The 13,547-nt window shown below is 34.1% G+C and overlaps 1 protein-coding gene across 11 annotated transcripts in view; it reads left to right on the forward strand.

Moving 5' to 3' along the window:
* Window positions 1-13,547, forward strand: part of USP34 (ubiquitin specific peptidase 34) — a 127,098-nt gene that overhangs the window by 65,385 nt on the left and 48,166 nt on the right. For 10 of the 11 annotated variants that reach the window (XM_082756720.1, XM_082756725.1, XM_082756727.1 and 7 more), the window contains 14 exons: window positions 28-127; window positions 271-430; window positions 914-1,040; window positions 1,137-1,284; window positions 4,427-4,527; window positions 5,968-6,177; window positions 6,822-6,947; window positions 7,771-7,893; window positions 8,032-8,115; window positions 8,336-8,422; window positions 9,412-9,612; window positions 10,950-11,032; window positions 12,392-12,432; window positions 13,374-13,498. In XM_082756720.1, the coding sequence (XP_082612846.1) occupies window positions 28-127; window positions 271-430; window positions 914-1,040; window positions 1,137-1,284; window positions 4,427-4,527; window positions 5,968-6,177; window positions 6,822-6,947; window positions 7,771-7,893; window positions 8,032-8,115; window positions 8,336-8,422; window positions 9,412-9,612; window positions 10,950-11,032; window positions 12,392-12,432; window positions 13,374-13,498 (1,716 nt within the window). The remainder of the gene's footprint in view (window positions 1-27; window positions 128-270; window positions 431-913; window positions 1,041-1,136; window positions 1,285-4,426; window positions 4,528-5,967; window positions 6,178-6,821; window positions 6,948-7,770; window positions 7,894-8,031; window positions 8,116-8,335; window positions 8,423-9,411; window positions 9,613-10,949; window positions 11,033-12,391; window positions 12,433-13,373; window positions 13,499-13,547) is intronic. The other variant, XM_082756723.1, reaches the window with a different exon arrangement.

The following is a 13,547-nucleotide window of genomic DNA, read 5'->3' on the forward strand; positions in this document are numbered from 1 at the left end:
TTGTTTGTTTTCCTTTTGTCATAACAGTTGTGTGGCATGGACCAGTTCTGGGGTATTGCTTTAAGAGCACAGTCCGGTGATGTCAGTCGAGCAGCTATCCAGTATATCAACTCTTATTATATCAATGGTAGGAATTTTCATTTTATTTTATTTTTTTCTGTGTAGTATGTTCTAAAGAATATCTAACATTATCCTCCTTTTATTCTTAATATTAAAATGTGTAGTCTTAATTTTGCACTTATATAATTTACTTTAACATTGATATTACAGGTAAAACTGGTCTTGAAAAAGAACAGGAGTTTATTAGCAAGTGTATGGAGAGTCTGATGATAGCTTCTAGTAATCTTGAGCAAGATTCTCACTCAAGTCTGACAATTATTGAAAGAGGACTCTTAATGCTAAAGACACACCTGGAAGCTTTTAGGAGAAGGTAAATAGCTTCTTCGGTATATTTGGATGCAGAATTTCTTTCAATTTCTCTTATAGTAATGATGAATGAATTACGAGTTACAAAATTACTAATATAAATAATAGCTTCTTCACTTTTCTTTGTGTAAATTAAGGACAGCAGTGGATATTTTTGAAAGATAATCTGTGAGGTTTAAACAGTTACAAAAGCTGGCCATATAAAGTATAATGTTGTATGAAGTATAAAGTTGTATGGTTATGGTTCACATTTCTGCATCCGTCACAAAAGAAATATTTTTTTTCACATTTGTTCAAATCTATTTTTATTTTAAAAAATGAGAATACCAATAATCTCTTCTTACTTTGAAAAAAAAAAAAAAAAACCAAAAAAAAAAACAGAGAATAAGGGGCCAAGTTTTGCTTTTCCTGTAATTGTTTACTGACAATTTGTGTTAAATAGATTTTGACAAAAATACTTTGTGAATGTTTTTACCTGCTTCTTAAGGTTTGCGTATCATCTGAGACAGTGGCAGATTGAAGGTACTGGTATCAGCAGTCACTTGAAAGCCCTGAGTGACAAACAGTCACTACCATTAAGAATTGTATGTCAGCCAGCAGGACTTCCTGACAAGGTAGTTAAAAAGCCCTTTTACAACTACATCCTATGCTGTTAAATCCTAGTAAGTTCATTATGTGCTTCAAAAACCAAAATACATATTTAATTTCAGATGACTATAGAAATGTATCCCAGTGATCAGGTGGCAGATCTACGAGCAGAAGTCACCCATTGGTATGAAAATTTGCAGAAGGAGCAGATAAATCAACAAGCACAGCTTCAGGAGTTTGGCCAAAGCAGCCGCAAAGGGGATTTCCCTGGTAAGCTATAGTACTCATGCATGTATTTTTTGCCCATATGAGTGTTCATCCACTTACAGCTTAGAAGATCATCAGTTTTTCTTCCCCAGATATCCTCAGTAATCAAACATTATTATATGCTTTATTTTACCTGTAGTTACAGTTAGCATCATCCTCACTTAATTAATAGCATTTCTTCTTTAGTGCTATAATTTATTTGAAATTGCAGAGAAAATGTAGACCTGCCAAATGTCCTTAGATCTGGCCAAGATCCAACTCCTAATAGACTTACTTCTCCTGCATTGGATTTATTTTCATTGTTGTTTTAATTATGTAGTTTTCTGTATTTTAGAGATCCTTTTACATAGAACCTTATTCTATATTTTGTTATACGTACACTTTTCTGTCTATGCAATTGATTCATAATATGAATTAATAATTTAAAGTCCTAATTTATACCCTGCACATATGTATTCCAGTCAGGTGTTGTATTTTCCTTACTCCTGCAACTACTTTTTAATTTATGATCATCCTGTAGCTAAATTGATCATTCATCCTGTTTTTATATTCTTAATTTTGAAAGTCATCTTGTTCCTGAGATGGTCATTGCTTGTTTACAGCGTGATGAATAAGCTTCCTGTTGTTGTTCCCTTTCTTTATGTGTTTCTGAGTGATTTTTTTTTTAGTTTTATTTTTTAGTTTATCCTTTAGGAGAAGGACATTTTCTGAATCATATTGTTGCTATATATTGTAGCGTTCTCAGTGGCTATTGCTGTTTGTAATGTTCTTGTTCTCTGAATTATTTTTCCCTCAATATTTTCTTGTTTTCTTTCTAACTCATTATGAGCAAGAGTTAGTGTGCTGGGTATATTATCTGAACAAATTGTGTCCATTAACACATCTCTTTCCAACAACACTGACCATTAGGAAATGTGTAAATGTTAATCTGACTTTCTTTTTGTAGTTTTACAACTTAAAAAAATGTTTTAATGAGACACGGTGTCAGTATACCAGACTTTGAACACTAGACATCTTAATTGCCTTCTTGATGAAGTCTGCTTTCTAGCCACTTCTCAGAAGCTGTTTTAGTAAATAAATTTGTCTTGTTTTCTACCAGGTATGGCCAGATACCAGATTCTTTTAATTTTTTATTTCAAAATCCAGCAAATTCAGAATTGCAGCCCTACAGGAGCTGCAATTCAGCCTAGTTACAGGTACACAAAATACACAAAATTGACTGTTAGACTTAGAAACCTCAGTCATTCTGCATCACAAGAGACATCTTCTGTAAGGCACATGGTACACTCTTCTGTCTCAGTGATCTTAACCGTGTCTATTTAAATATACTAGTAGTGGCCAGTCTGTGACAAAAACAAACAAACAAGTTCCTGGTTAGGAACTTGAAATGGCTGTCATTCCATTAACATAGGTAGAAATCAAAACAGAATTAATCAAATTTCAGTAAGAATTAAAATCTTTTTGCTCAGGAGTACAAATTTTTCTCTCACCTTTTTCTTATAGAGCTAAATCTTCCTGTCCTTAATTAATTTTTGTTTTCTCAGGTGTGTTTTCATCTACCACAAAATTCTTTTGAGGTCCCCAAACCTCTTACAACATCTCTTGTTTATTTGAAATTTACAGTGCTGTGAGAAATGTGAGATTGGTTTTGGTTCTCGCTCAGGTTATTTCCTGTATTCTTTCTTCTGAAACCTGTTACTGGTTTGCTGAAGTGCAGAAGATGGTAGATCTCTGTATTATTTTTATGGATGATGTGTTTGCTCGCCTTTAGCTGTTTGAAATTATTTTGCCTGACTGCACTGATAAGTTTTCAAAGCAGCCTGCTGGGGACAATGAGAACAGTGAGAGATAAAATTTTATGCCCAACTCCATCTAAAACATTGATGGTTTTATTGTTCACTGACGTAACTTTGAAAGACTACCAAATACCAGTTTTCACAAGAACGTCTCACAAATATTTTGGGGTGCAGGATTTGAGGATCGTGTTTTTGTCTGAGATTTCCGTTTGTCTGACAGTCAAAGCTGCTGCGTTTACATCTGACTGCAGTGCTGTAGTATGGAAAAGTCAGCACGTGTGTGTGTGTCTGCTGTTTCTGGGAAGCATCACCTGAATGTATTGTGTGCACACAGCAGCAGTGGCTGTGGCTGCAGATCGCAGGTGATGTGCTTTCAGCAGCTACCAGAGGAAGAATGCTGACTGTGTATGTGCTACACTCTGCTTGTTCTTGAGGCAGGGAGAGAATAAAGTTTGATGGTTTTTTTTTGGTTTTAACCCATGTCTTTGAATACTATGTTTCTATAGGCAAATAACATACTGTTTGGAAGCATTTTCAGGCAGCACAACTCTGAGTACTTCCTAGGATCTCTGAAGGAGGATCAAAAACATAGGCTTTTCTGAAGGACCCTCTTTGAAAATCCAGTGCTGAAGTGTAGTGGCAGGGTAGGGCTGCTCTTCACTGGTGTGCAGGATCAGTGCCTAGGACTTTGCAGTGCAGGAAAAGCTCTGCAAATTTTAATCCACAACAAATATCTTTGTGCACTGTAATTGGTGATTAGAACTATACAAGTAGTCTGAGGTTATAAATTCATTGTAAAATGCACAATGAATGTGTATCTGTGGTAATAAGGTTTCTTGCTGGATTGTCTGCACCAAATTAAATTCTTGATCTTTTAATTGTTCAGATTTGTTCAGTGTTGAGAATTCTTTGAAGGGTATTCTGAGTTTCTACTTTCTGTAGTATGCAAGATCTTCAGTTCCAACTTACATTTGAGTAAGATTATTTATTTTGCCTTTGCTTTTGCTGTCTTTATCACAGGTGTGTGTTACAAAGCAATTTTGTTGATGGTCACAATCATTTTCCCACATTCTTCTGTGTGCCATAATATAACTTAGTACAAAACATGGAAGTCATGTTTTAATCTGTATTGTAGACACTTCTGTCTGCGAGATTGGGTGAACTCTTACTGAAAATGCTATTTTTAAATACATGCAAGGAAATTTAGTTTAATGTAATAAGCAGTTTTCGTAAGGAAATTGCATGGAGTTTTTGTCTGGTTTTAATTGCTGCTGAAGGATGTACTATTAAAAATGAGTCTTAACAACACTTTCATTAGAAAATGAAACTTTTTTTTTTTTAAATTGTAGGTGGCCTTATGGGACCTGTGAGAATGATTTCATCTGGGCATGAACTGACAACTGATTATGATGAAAAAACCCTTCACGAATTGGGTTTCAAGGATATGCAGGTATATAGTCACCAACAAAAGTTGCTTGATATGTTACCTTTTTTATGCTGCTGCTGTGTGGTGATGGTAGAGGGCACATTTTTCTTTGGGAGCATCCTACAGTTTTCTGCATCTGGTTGTTTCCTACTATCCAACATGTGCCTCCTGTAAGCTCAAAGTAGTACTACCTGTGCTTTCTGCTGTTGTCAGTCTTTAAAATGGTTAATAATTTTAAAAGCCTGATTCTGGTTATGGTAACTGGTCTGAAGACTCAAGGAGTAAAAGGAAAATTTCTTTTTTTTTTCATTCATCAAGGAGAATGAAGGACCAGTGAAAACAGCATTAAGTATCCACTTATTGTCTGAACTGTTGAAGATGAGTTCATTCCACAGTAGCAGTGACTAGCACTCTTTTTCCATGGGTTAAATCTGAAGCATGTTATAATGCTTATTTGTAATTCTTTATTTTTATTGAAGTTTACTGAAGACTACAGTTTGGAAAAGCCTAGTTTGATTTGTCAAGCCTAGTTTGATGTATGAATGACATTGTGACTGCCTTAGGGAGGTGGGACTGTAACAGATGCCAGCAGATCATCACATACCTTCTTTCTGTGTGAAGGAAAACTAAACTTATGCCGCAGAAGGATTATTGCTGACTGATACGCTTACATGTGCCATTGTTGGCTGTTAGCATTTGTAGCAGTTAATCTGTTTTAACTGTTGATGTTCCAAATTGGGTGATCTGTTGGACTACATCTTTGTTTTTTCACTTTGCTAAATAAATCGGGTTGATACAAAAATGAAAACAGACTTTAAAATACTTTTTCAGTGTTAACAAAGGTCACTTTACAGAATCAAACTATGTCACAGTCAGATGAATTCTTATCCTTGCAGAACTTGACGACACAGTAACATTCCATTTGCATGGCTGGGCATGGAGGTGGTAACTAGTCAGCATAAACATTTCATCTGAGAGTTGCTTTCTACTATGTAGTTATGCCAGCATGACAAATCTCAGCTTTTCCAACTATGCTGATATTTGTGCTGTTATACGCTCTAGCATACTTCTGGTCCTTTTAGACAATTTATCTTATTTTTCTTCTGGATTAGGTTTTGTGCTATTTTATTAGTTTACTGAGAAGTCAGACTGGTACTACAGGCTTGCCAGCCTGAGTAGCAAAATAAGGGATGGATGGGGGAAAAAGAAACAGCAGTATCTACTATAGCCAAAGCAGGCAGCATATGCAACTATATCCTAAATGTCTTAAGTGAAAGCAAAACCAAGCTTTAGTTATGGCAGTTGCTCAAAATGATGCCCAGTAAAAATTTGACAACACAGGTATTGATTTATCTTGATCATTACCATTAAGGTCTTAATTTAGATGCTGCTGAAAACATTGTGACTTTAGCATATGCATTTTTAAAGCTGCCTCTCTCTCTTCCTCACTGTTTCTGTTTCTAGATGGTGTTTGTATCCTTGGGAGCACCAAGGAGAGAACGTAAAGGTGAAGGCGTTCAGCTTCCAGCATCTTGCCTACCTCCTCCTCAAAAGGACAACATTCCAATGCTTTTACTATTGCAAGAACCTCATCTTACCACCCTTTTTGATTTGTTAGAGATGCTTGCCTCTTTTAAACCTCCTTCTGGAGAAGTGGCTATGGAGGATAGTGAGGTAATTTAGAGTAACTTCATTAGAATAATTACATTTAAGTCTTACTTAATTTATTTTTCCTATCTAGCTTATTTCTTGTCTTGTGTATGCAGTTGCCAGATATATGTGTTGTATTTATATGTGTATTCATTTTCATGTGTGTTATGGTCAGTCATTACCGTGATCTTTCAGATTTTCATAATGTTGTTATGATATCGTTCAGTGTATCCTAAATATTGTAGAAACTCTAAAGAAATAATTTTCACAAAAGAATACTGAGTATTTAATTATGGTGACTAATAATGTGAATTGGCTTGAAGAAAGGTTAGTAAAAGTTTTATTGCAAAAACTCAAATTATCAAAACTCAAATATCTCTTATGCCATCATTAGCTTGTGTGAAATCAAACAATCATTAGTATATTTTAACTGGTAAATTATTTTTAAGTTTTACTTACACTCAAAAAATTTCATAACATGTTATAGGCTATATAAAGATAATGCAACTCAGTTTCTTCCTGGTTGAGTGAGACTTCGTGGTCTGTTGATGGATTTACATTAGATAACTTCTCAATTAAGAATAAATAAATTTTTGGACTTTAAATCTCAGCTAGGTTATTTTCACTAAGAAATTCACAGTAAGCATAGTTATTTTATGATTTGTCAGAGTGCAAGATGTGAAGAACTCCATCTCCATGCAGAAAACTTATCCAGACGTGTTTGGGAACTGTTAATGCTTCTACCAACATGCCCTAATATGTTACAGGCATTCCAAAATATTTCAGATGAGCAGGTAAAACAGATTGCTTGTTTTATATTTTTATCTTTATTATACATGGATATTTTAGTGTTTAGTGTTTTAGTTGAATTTTCGTCAAAGAAGAAGAATGTTTAAAAGTATGTTAATACATTTAGACACAAATAAACCTAATAAGCAAACTTAATGATTCTTTCAAAATTAAATCAAACAGATATCATTTTAGTTCACAAAGTTTGTTTTTATGATTTCTTAAAAAAAAAAAAAAAAAAAAAGAAACTTAAATGAATAGTGAATGCTAGTTATCACAATCTTCTGGTTTGACTGAAAACAGTATGTTCTTCATCTGCTGCCTGGTGTGTATAAAATATTTAAAATGTACTGTTTCACTTTAACATCATGGGTGTTATGATAGCAATCCTTTTTGTGTGGTCTTTCTACAAGTTCAAAACATGGCCACTTACTTACTTGTTTTCTTGCCCAACAGAAGGAAAGTTTGCCTGTTTTAAAGTTCTTGAAATACCATATTATTGTTCTTAGGTATTATGTTTCTTAATAGATGCACTGAAATTTTGCTGGAAATTATAATTCATCCAAACAACATTTGGCTTCCTGTACTTTAAAATTGTGTATACCATAGTTTTTAGTAATGTCGGTGGTCTAATCAAATTTCACTGCTGCATTCACATTCAAATTGAAATCAGACTATTTAAAATATATTTCTATAAATGAATAACAAATAATAGATGCAGTTAAAAACTAAAGGACTTGTCCATTTACTTTAAAAACCCTTTCATTGCCTTTCTTAAGATCAGCATTAAGCTATGTTAATTGTTTTCTGTCTTCTTTATTTGCTAAGGGTAATGATGGCTTTAGCTGGAAGGATCTTCTGCGAATAAAAAGTGCCCATAAACTTTTGTACGCCCTGGAAATTATTGAAGCTCTGGGAAAGCCGAACAGAAGAATAAGACGTGAATCTACGGTAATAGGATTTCTTGCACAAAATATGTTTTTTCTATGAACCAAAGTATATATTGATAATTTGGTTTACAGTATTTTTAATCTTAAACTGTGTTTTTTTGTTTGTTTTTTTTTGTTACTTATACTTGTTTGTCTTTAGGGAAGTTACAGTGATCTTTACCCAGACTCAGATGATTCAAGTGAAGATCAAATAGAAAATAGTAAAAACACATGGAGCTGCAAGGTCTGATTTTCGTACAGTATTTTGTGATACATATTGTAGTTTTTCAAAAAAAAGATGTAAAATGAAAACCCATTTGAAACATTATCTAAGGGTTTCTGTTCTCAAATTTAAATAGAATATTTTAAAGTTTTTCTGTGTTACCAGACCTGTAGGTCTAACTGAAGTTGGTGATATTTCTGCATTTGCTTGTTCTTACATTGGTTCCATAATATACTTACAGTTTGTTGCTGCTGGAGGGCTCCAACAATTACTCGAAATTTTTAATTCTGGAATCTTAGAGCCTAAAGAACAGGAATCATGGACTGTGGTAGGTGATTATTCACCCTTTTACTCCAGAATAACATAGCTGTCCTTTATAAGACATATAAATATATATATATGTATGAAATTGGAAACAGTTTCTCAAATGCTGAAAAGACAGCAGGCATACCTTTTATTAAAAGGTTTTAAACAGATTTTTAGGTATTTATTCTAAAATATATTCAGTGTTAGAAACAAATTGTCATTCTTATTCTGTTTATATGCAAAAGATTGCATGATGACTTTTACTGTTCTGTCCAGAAAACTTGGACATCACCATGAAAATAATTACAAATTCCACAACTAAGTGCCTTGTACAGGTCACTGAACTTAAGCAGATCATTTACGTATGTAGGTGCTAGACAGTTATCTCCTCCATGTGTTGCTGTGAAATGGTGCTCTTTTTTTGTTGTTGTTAATTTTACTCTCAGACTGCAAGTTTTGCTGGTGGAGCTGACCATGTGCTGTACTTGGCCATAGCTACACAGCTGAGAGCCATGTAAACTGATCTCAAGGGTTACTAAATCAATCAGTGGGTTTTGTCTCTGCATGTGATATTACAATAGAAAATGTTATTTCTGAAGTACTATCTGCTGTCTCCTCGTGGTTAAGTGTATTCAACTTGAAAGCATTTCTGTATACCATACGTACTACATTGTGCTATAATTGAATGCAATGCAGGGAAAGCTATTAACTGTAGAGATTAACCTCCTATACTATTTCCTCTGTGGTATTTCATGCACACAATAACAGAATGTCTTGAAATGCACCTGTTAATAGGACTAGATAATAAAAATGTCCTTCTTGTAAAAAGTAATTTTTTTAATACCTTTCCTCTTTAGTGTCTATTCTTGTGAGGTTTTGCCAGTTAGAGTTCTAGTTGTTTATCCTTTGTAGCTTACTTAAGCTTTTCTTGTCAAATTCTGTAGTAGACATAGAATTATTTGTAAAATAAATCCTTGCAAAAAGAAAAATTCATTTCCTTTTTATTCACAGTGGCAGCTGGACTGCCTTGCTTGCTTGCTGAAGCTGATATGCCAGTTTGCAGTTGATCCTTCAGATCTGGATTTAGCTTACCACGATGTGTTTGCCTGGTCTGGTGTAGCAGAGAGTCACAGAAAAAGAACGTGGCCAGGCAAATCAAGGAAGACTGCAAGTGACCATGTGAAGGGCCTTCATATACCTCGTTTAACAGAGGTAAGAGATAAACAGTGCATCTGTTTTGTGAATTTAAATGACTCCTTTGTTGTGTGAAGCTTTTATTTTGGTAATAAAATAATATAGTGGCAAACTTACTAGTATTAATCTGTATGTTACATACTGTTCTCGAATATAGTTTGTTTTTAAACCTGCCAATTTTAAAAGCTGGAACTGAAAGGTATTTTGATGAATGTGAGCATGTGAAATGTGAATTTCAGAATTCCACTGTTTTATTCCTATTTCTTACATTTTGTTTTCCATATTATTAACGGTGTTTTTATAGTAACCTTTCGTAGTTGCTGTCCTCATCCTTGGCAAATACATTTTTGTGTCCTTTAGTGCACACTAAGTGTGAAGTAGTTTACTATACTAAGGATATCTGAGCAAGTCTATAAACATACCTAAACGCGTAAACCTTCCTTCCAGATTCTTGCCTGCTAATTTCCAAATATAGACCAAGCCTGATATTTAATCAATAGCATTTTGTCATCAGATGGCTAGAGATGCATTCACTGTAAATTGATTGCTCTTGGGCACAGGACCAGTTGTGATTGCAGGAAAGGGCAGATTTGAACTGTAAGCTGGAGCCAAACTTCCCATTTGTCATTGTTACACAAGGAAAGACCCTACCTGTTCTATAGGGATGAGGTATTTTTGACAAAACAGATTCCTAAATTGCCAAAGCTGATATGATACAGGGAAATTATTGAATGTATTAGCTTTTTTAATTGTCATCAATGAATATTTTTGATTGCAGTGGATTTGCTATCTAAATACTTTAAAAACTTCTTTGTAAGGTCTTTAAAGACTTTCTATTCAGACTTCTCGGATTTGAAAATTTTGTATAGCCTGTCAGAGGCTCTTTTTAAGATTAGTAATTTAAGTGAATGTGTAGTCAGTCAAATGTGTTAATCACAAAGATACAAGTGAAATTTACATATCCAACTTCACCCACAAAATTGTCCCCTCAAACGTATGATTTTAGAAACAAAGTTAATGTTTTTGGTTTTAAGAAATACACTGGTTTTTTTTTTTAGTAACAAGGTTGAGAAGATTATTGATTTTTCTATTCAGTTATGTTGCCTAAGAGGAATAGAATGAAATTTTAGCATCTAGATGTACTCAGTGAAACACAGGATTTTACATTTGCTTTAATAAAAAACAGAATATGACTGTTTCAACTGTAGAGATGTTATCATTTCTCTTTTGCTGTTCCTCCCTCTACACAGGTGGGTTTTTTTTAGATTCACACAGTGTGTATAATTTAAAAAACAATCAAAAAGCTTGTTGTTATATTAACTGGTCTTTTTTTCTTTTGACTTCAATTTTTAAAGGTGTTTCTTGTACTTGTCCAGGGAACCAGTTTGATTCAGCGACTTATGTCAGTTGCTTATACATATGACAACTTGGCACCTAGGTACAATGTCTTCTTATTTTTGTTATAAAGCTTATAAAGTGTGCACATTTTCCTTGGCTGTTTTAAATAGAATGAATAGCTCTTTCAGTTGTAGTTCCCATTAACATCCGTATCAGAAATTTAAGTATATAGGCATTAGATTTGCTTTTCTTAGTCACCTCTTTTTGTAGTTAATCCACACTTATGAATCATGGAGAGAACTCTCAGTGGTCATCAGCAATCAAGCAATCGCTGAACTAAACAAATTGCCCTAAATAGTAATAGTAAGAAATAAATAAAACAGAAACAACAACAACAAAACCTACATGTAAAGTAATTAATCACCATACAATCCCTTATATAACCAGTTGTTCTCCAAGGTATATGACGTGGAGCAACAAGATATGTACAGGATGCTGTCAGAAATTCTGGTACCAAAACTGATTCTTTGTCTCTTTGTAACAATTAGCATTGTCAATTTCAAGCGAATATAAAGGAAAATTTGAAATAAATTCATTTTTAAGCTGCTTATTTATCTGCTGTCTTTGACTTATTTTCCCCATCCTAATGACATTACTTTATTGCTATTGAAATTCCCCTTCTTTTTATAGTTAGTGTGCATGTACTGCAGGCAAAATTTTACTTCCAGAAAATGGTTATTAGTGATTTTTGTCCTTTTTGCCTTTTTTCCTGAGAAAAGCAATTCTGTGTAAGACTGTATAGTGACAGAGTTGGACTGATTCTGGGGAGGTCAATTTTTTGACACATTCAGTGTTGTAGAATTACTTGATTCCAAATAAGGTATAATGTGTTCTACCATATTTGTAAAAGATTGATAACGATATTTAGAGCATTTCTAGTCAGGTCTACAACTGTGCCTAAATGTAACCTCTAGCTGAGCTCCAAGAATGATTTTAATTATATACAATATATTTTCCATTTCATAAACTTCTGCCATTTTCAAAAAATGTAAGTAAATAAGTACAATCATTTACAGTAGGTACAGAGTTCGCAAAGATTTGTTTAAAGTGTGGTTCCCCATAACAAATGCTAGCTTTCTTCTGTATGCATCTGTTCTTGGTTCCATTTTATATCATCTCTTTCTTGGATAATATAAAGTGGTTGTGATTATTTTTTCTTTACTTTTTATCTTGTAGTCTGTAAAGCTTTAGGGGGGTGATTTGAAGTTCCTAATAGCTTTATAAATATTGCTAAATTTGAATACTGCAAGAAATGAATCTTTTTAGGATTACGGTATTAGTTTTCTTCATTGGTACTTAAGAATAACTTTGTTCTTACTGGCATGTGCTTTCATTTCTAAGTGGTAATCTGTTATGATCTGTGATAAAGTTCAAATGGCTTTATCTTCTTCCTGTTCAGGGTGTTGAAAGCTCAGTCAGATCACAGATCAAGACACGAAGGTCAGTGCTGCAAATTACTTGTATGCTATGAACTAATAATATTGAAAACATATTGAAGATAACAGGTTATTTGTTTGATTTATTCCACCTAAAACACAGAGAGGTCCTAAAAGACTTGCATGGCTTTCCTTTTCTGGTAATTATTTATATGATAGAAGTTTTGTATGCTAGTTATGCCTTCCTCTCCAGAATAGCTGTTTTTGGTAGGAAAACCAGCAGTATTCTTTTCTGAAGAGCAGAAGATACATGTAGCACCATAATATAGTCACCAACAGTCACCTTTATTCATGTTTACAAAAATAATTCTGGGCCCAGAATTCCTTGGAGATCCCCAGTCCAGCCTTCCTGGGGAGGATTCCTACAAAAGGTCTAAATGACCTGTGTCAGGTTAGGTTTGTATGAGAGTAACTGCCAAAAGTACAGCATAGGTGTGCATAAATATAGGTAGGTCTCCTAAGCTTGTACATTGCCTTTGTTTTTTTTTCCACTTTGTTCTGGCCTACAGATGTTCATGGCTATGAACCTGAATTCTCAGTATGCTGTGCGTCACATACGAAAGTCTTACTCTTGGCTGTTAAGAAGAAAAGAACTGATGTGCTAGTTAGTTCGGGGAAATGTTCATGTTAAGAGCTGATGCAACCCATCTCCAAAGTACCAGCTCACTACCTAAGAAGGAGAGATACAGGAAGGGGTTGTGCTCCAGATTTTGAGTATTTAGTCAAATTAAACTGTGATCAGTAGTACAATGATCAGTATTTAGTAAGCATATTGGTGAAATTCTGAGCTGAAGTAGTGGCTTATGTGCCAATAAGGACTTAGTCTTGTACATTAAGATAATTAAAGTAAATGTCGTTTGTGCTAGAACTATGCAACCCTTCAACCTAGAAACCTTATTCTGTTAGAATAATGATACGATTTACTCTCATCTCATTTCCTATTAGTTACTCATTATTCAATGTGGCTCTTGGTGAGTTGGGCTCACTGCTGTTCCTCGGTGAAATCCAGTCTGGCAGACAGTGATCATTTGCAAGACTGGCTAAAGAAGCTTACCCTTCTTATTCCAGAGGTATGTTAAAGAAGAGGTTGTTACTAATTTGTGCATAATAAGAAACAAG

Source organism: Aythya marila (assembly GCF_965140915.1).
Source record: "Aythya marila genome assembly, chromosome: 3".
NCBI classification, from domain to species: Eukaryota; Metazoa; Chordata; class Aves; order Anseriformes; family Anatidae; genus Aythya; species Aythya marila.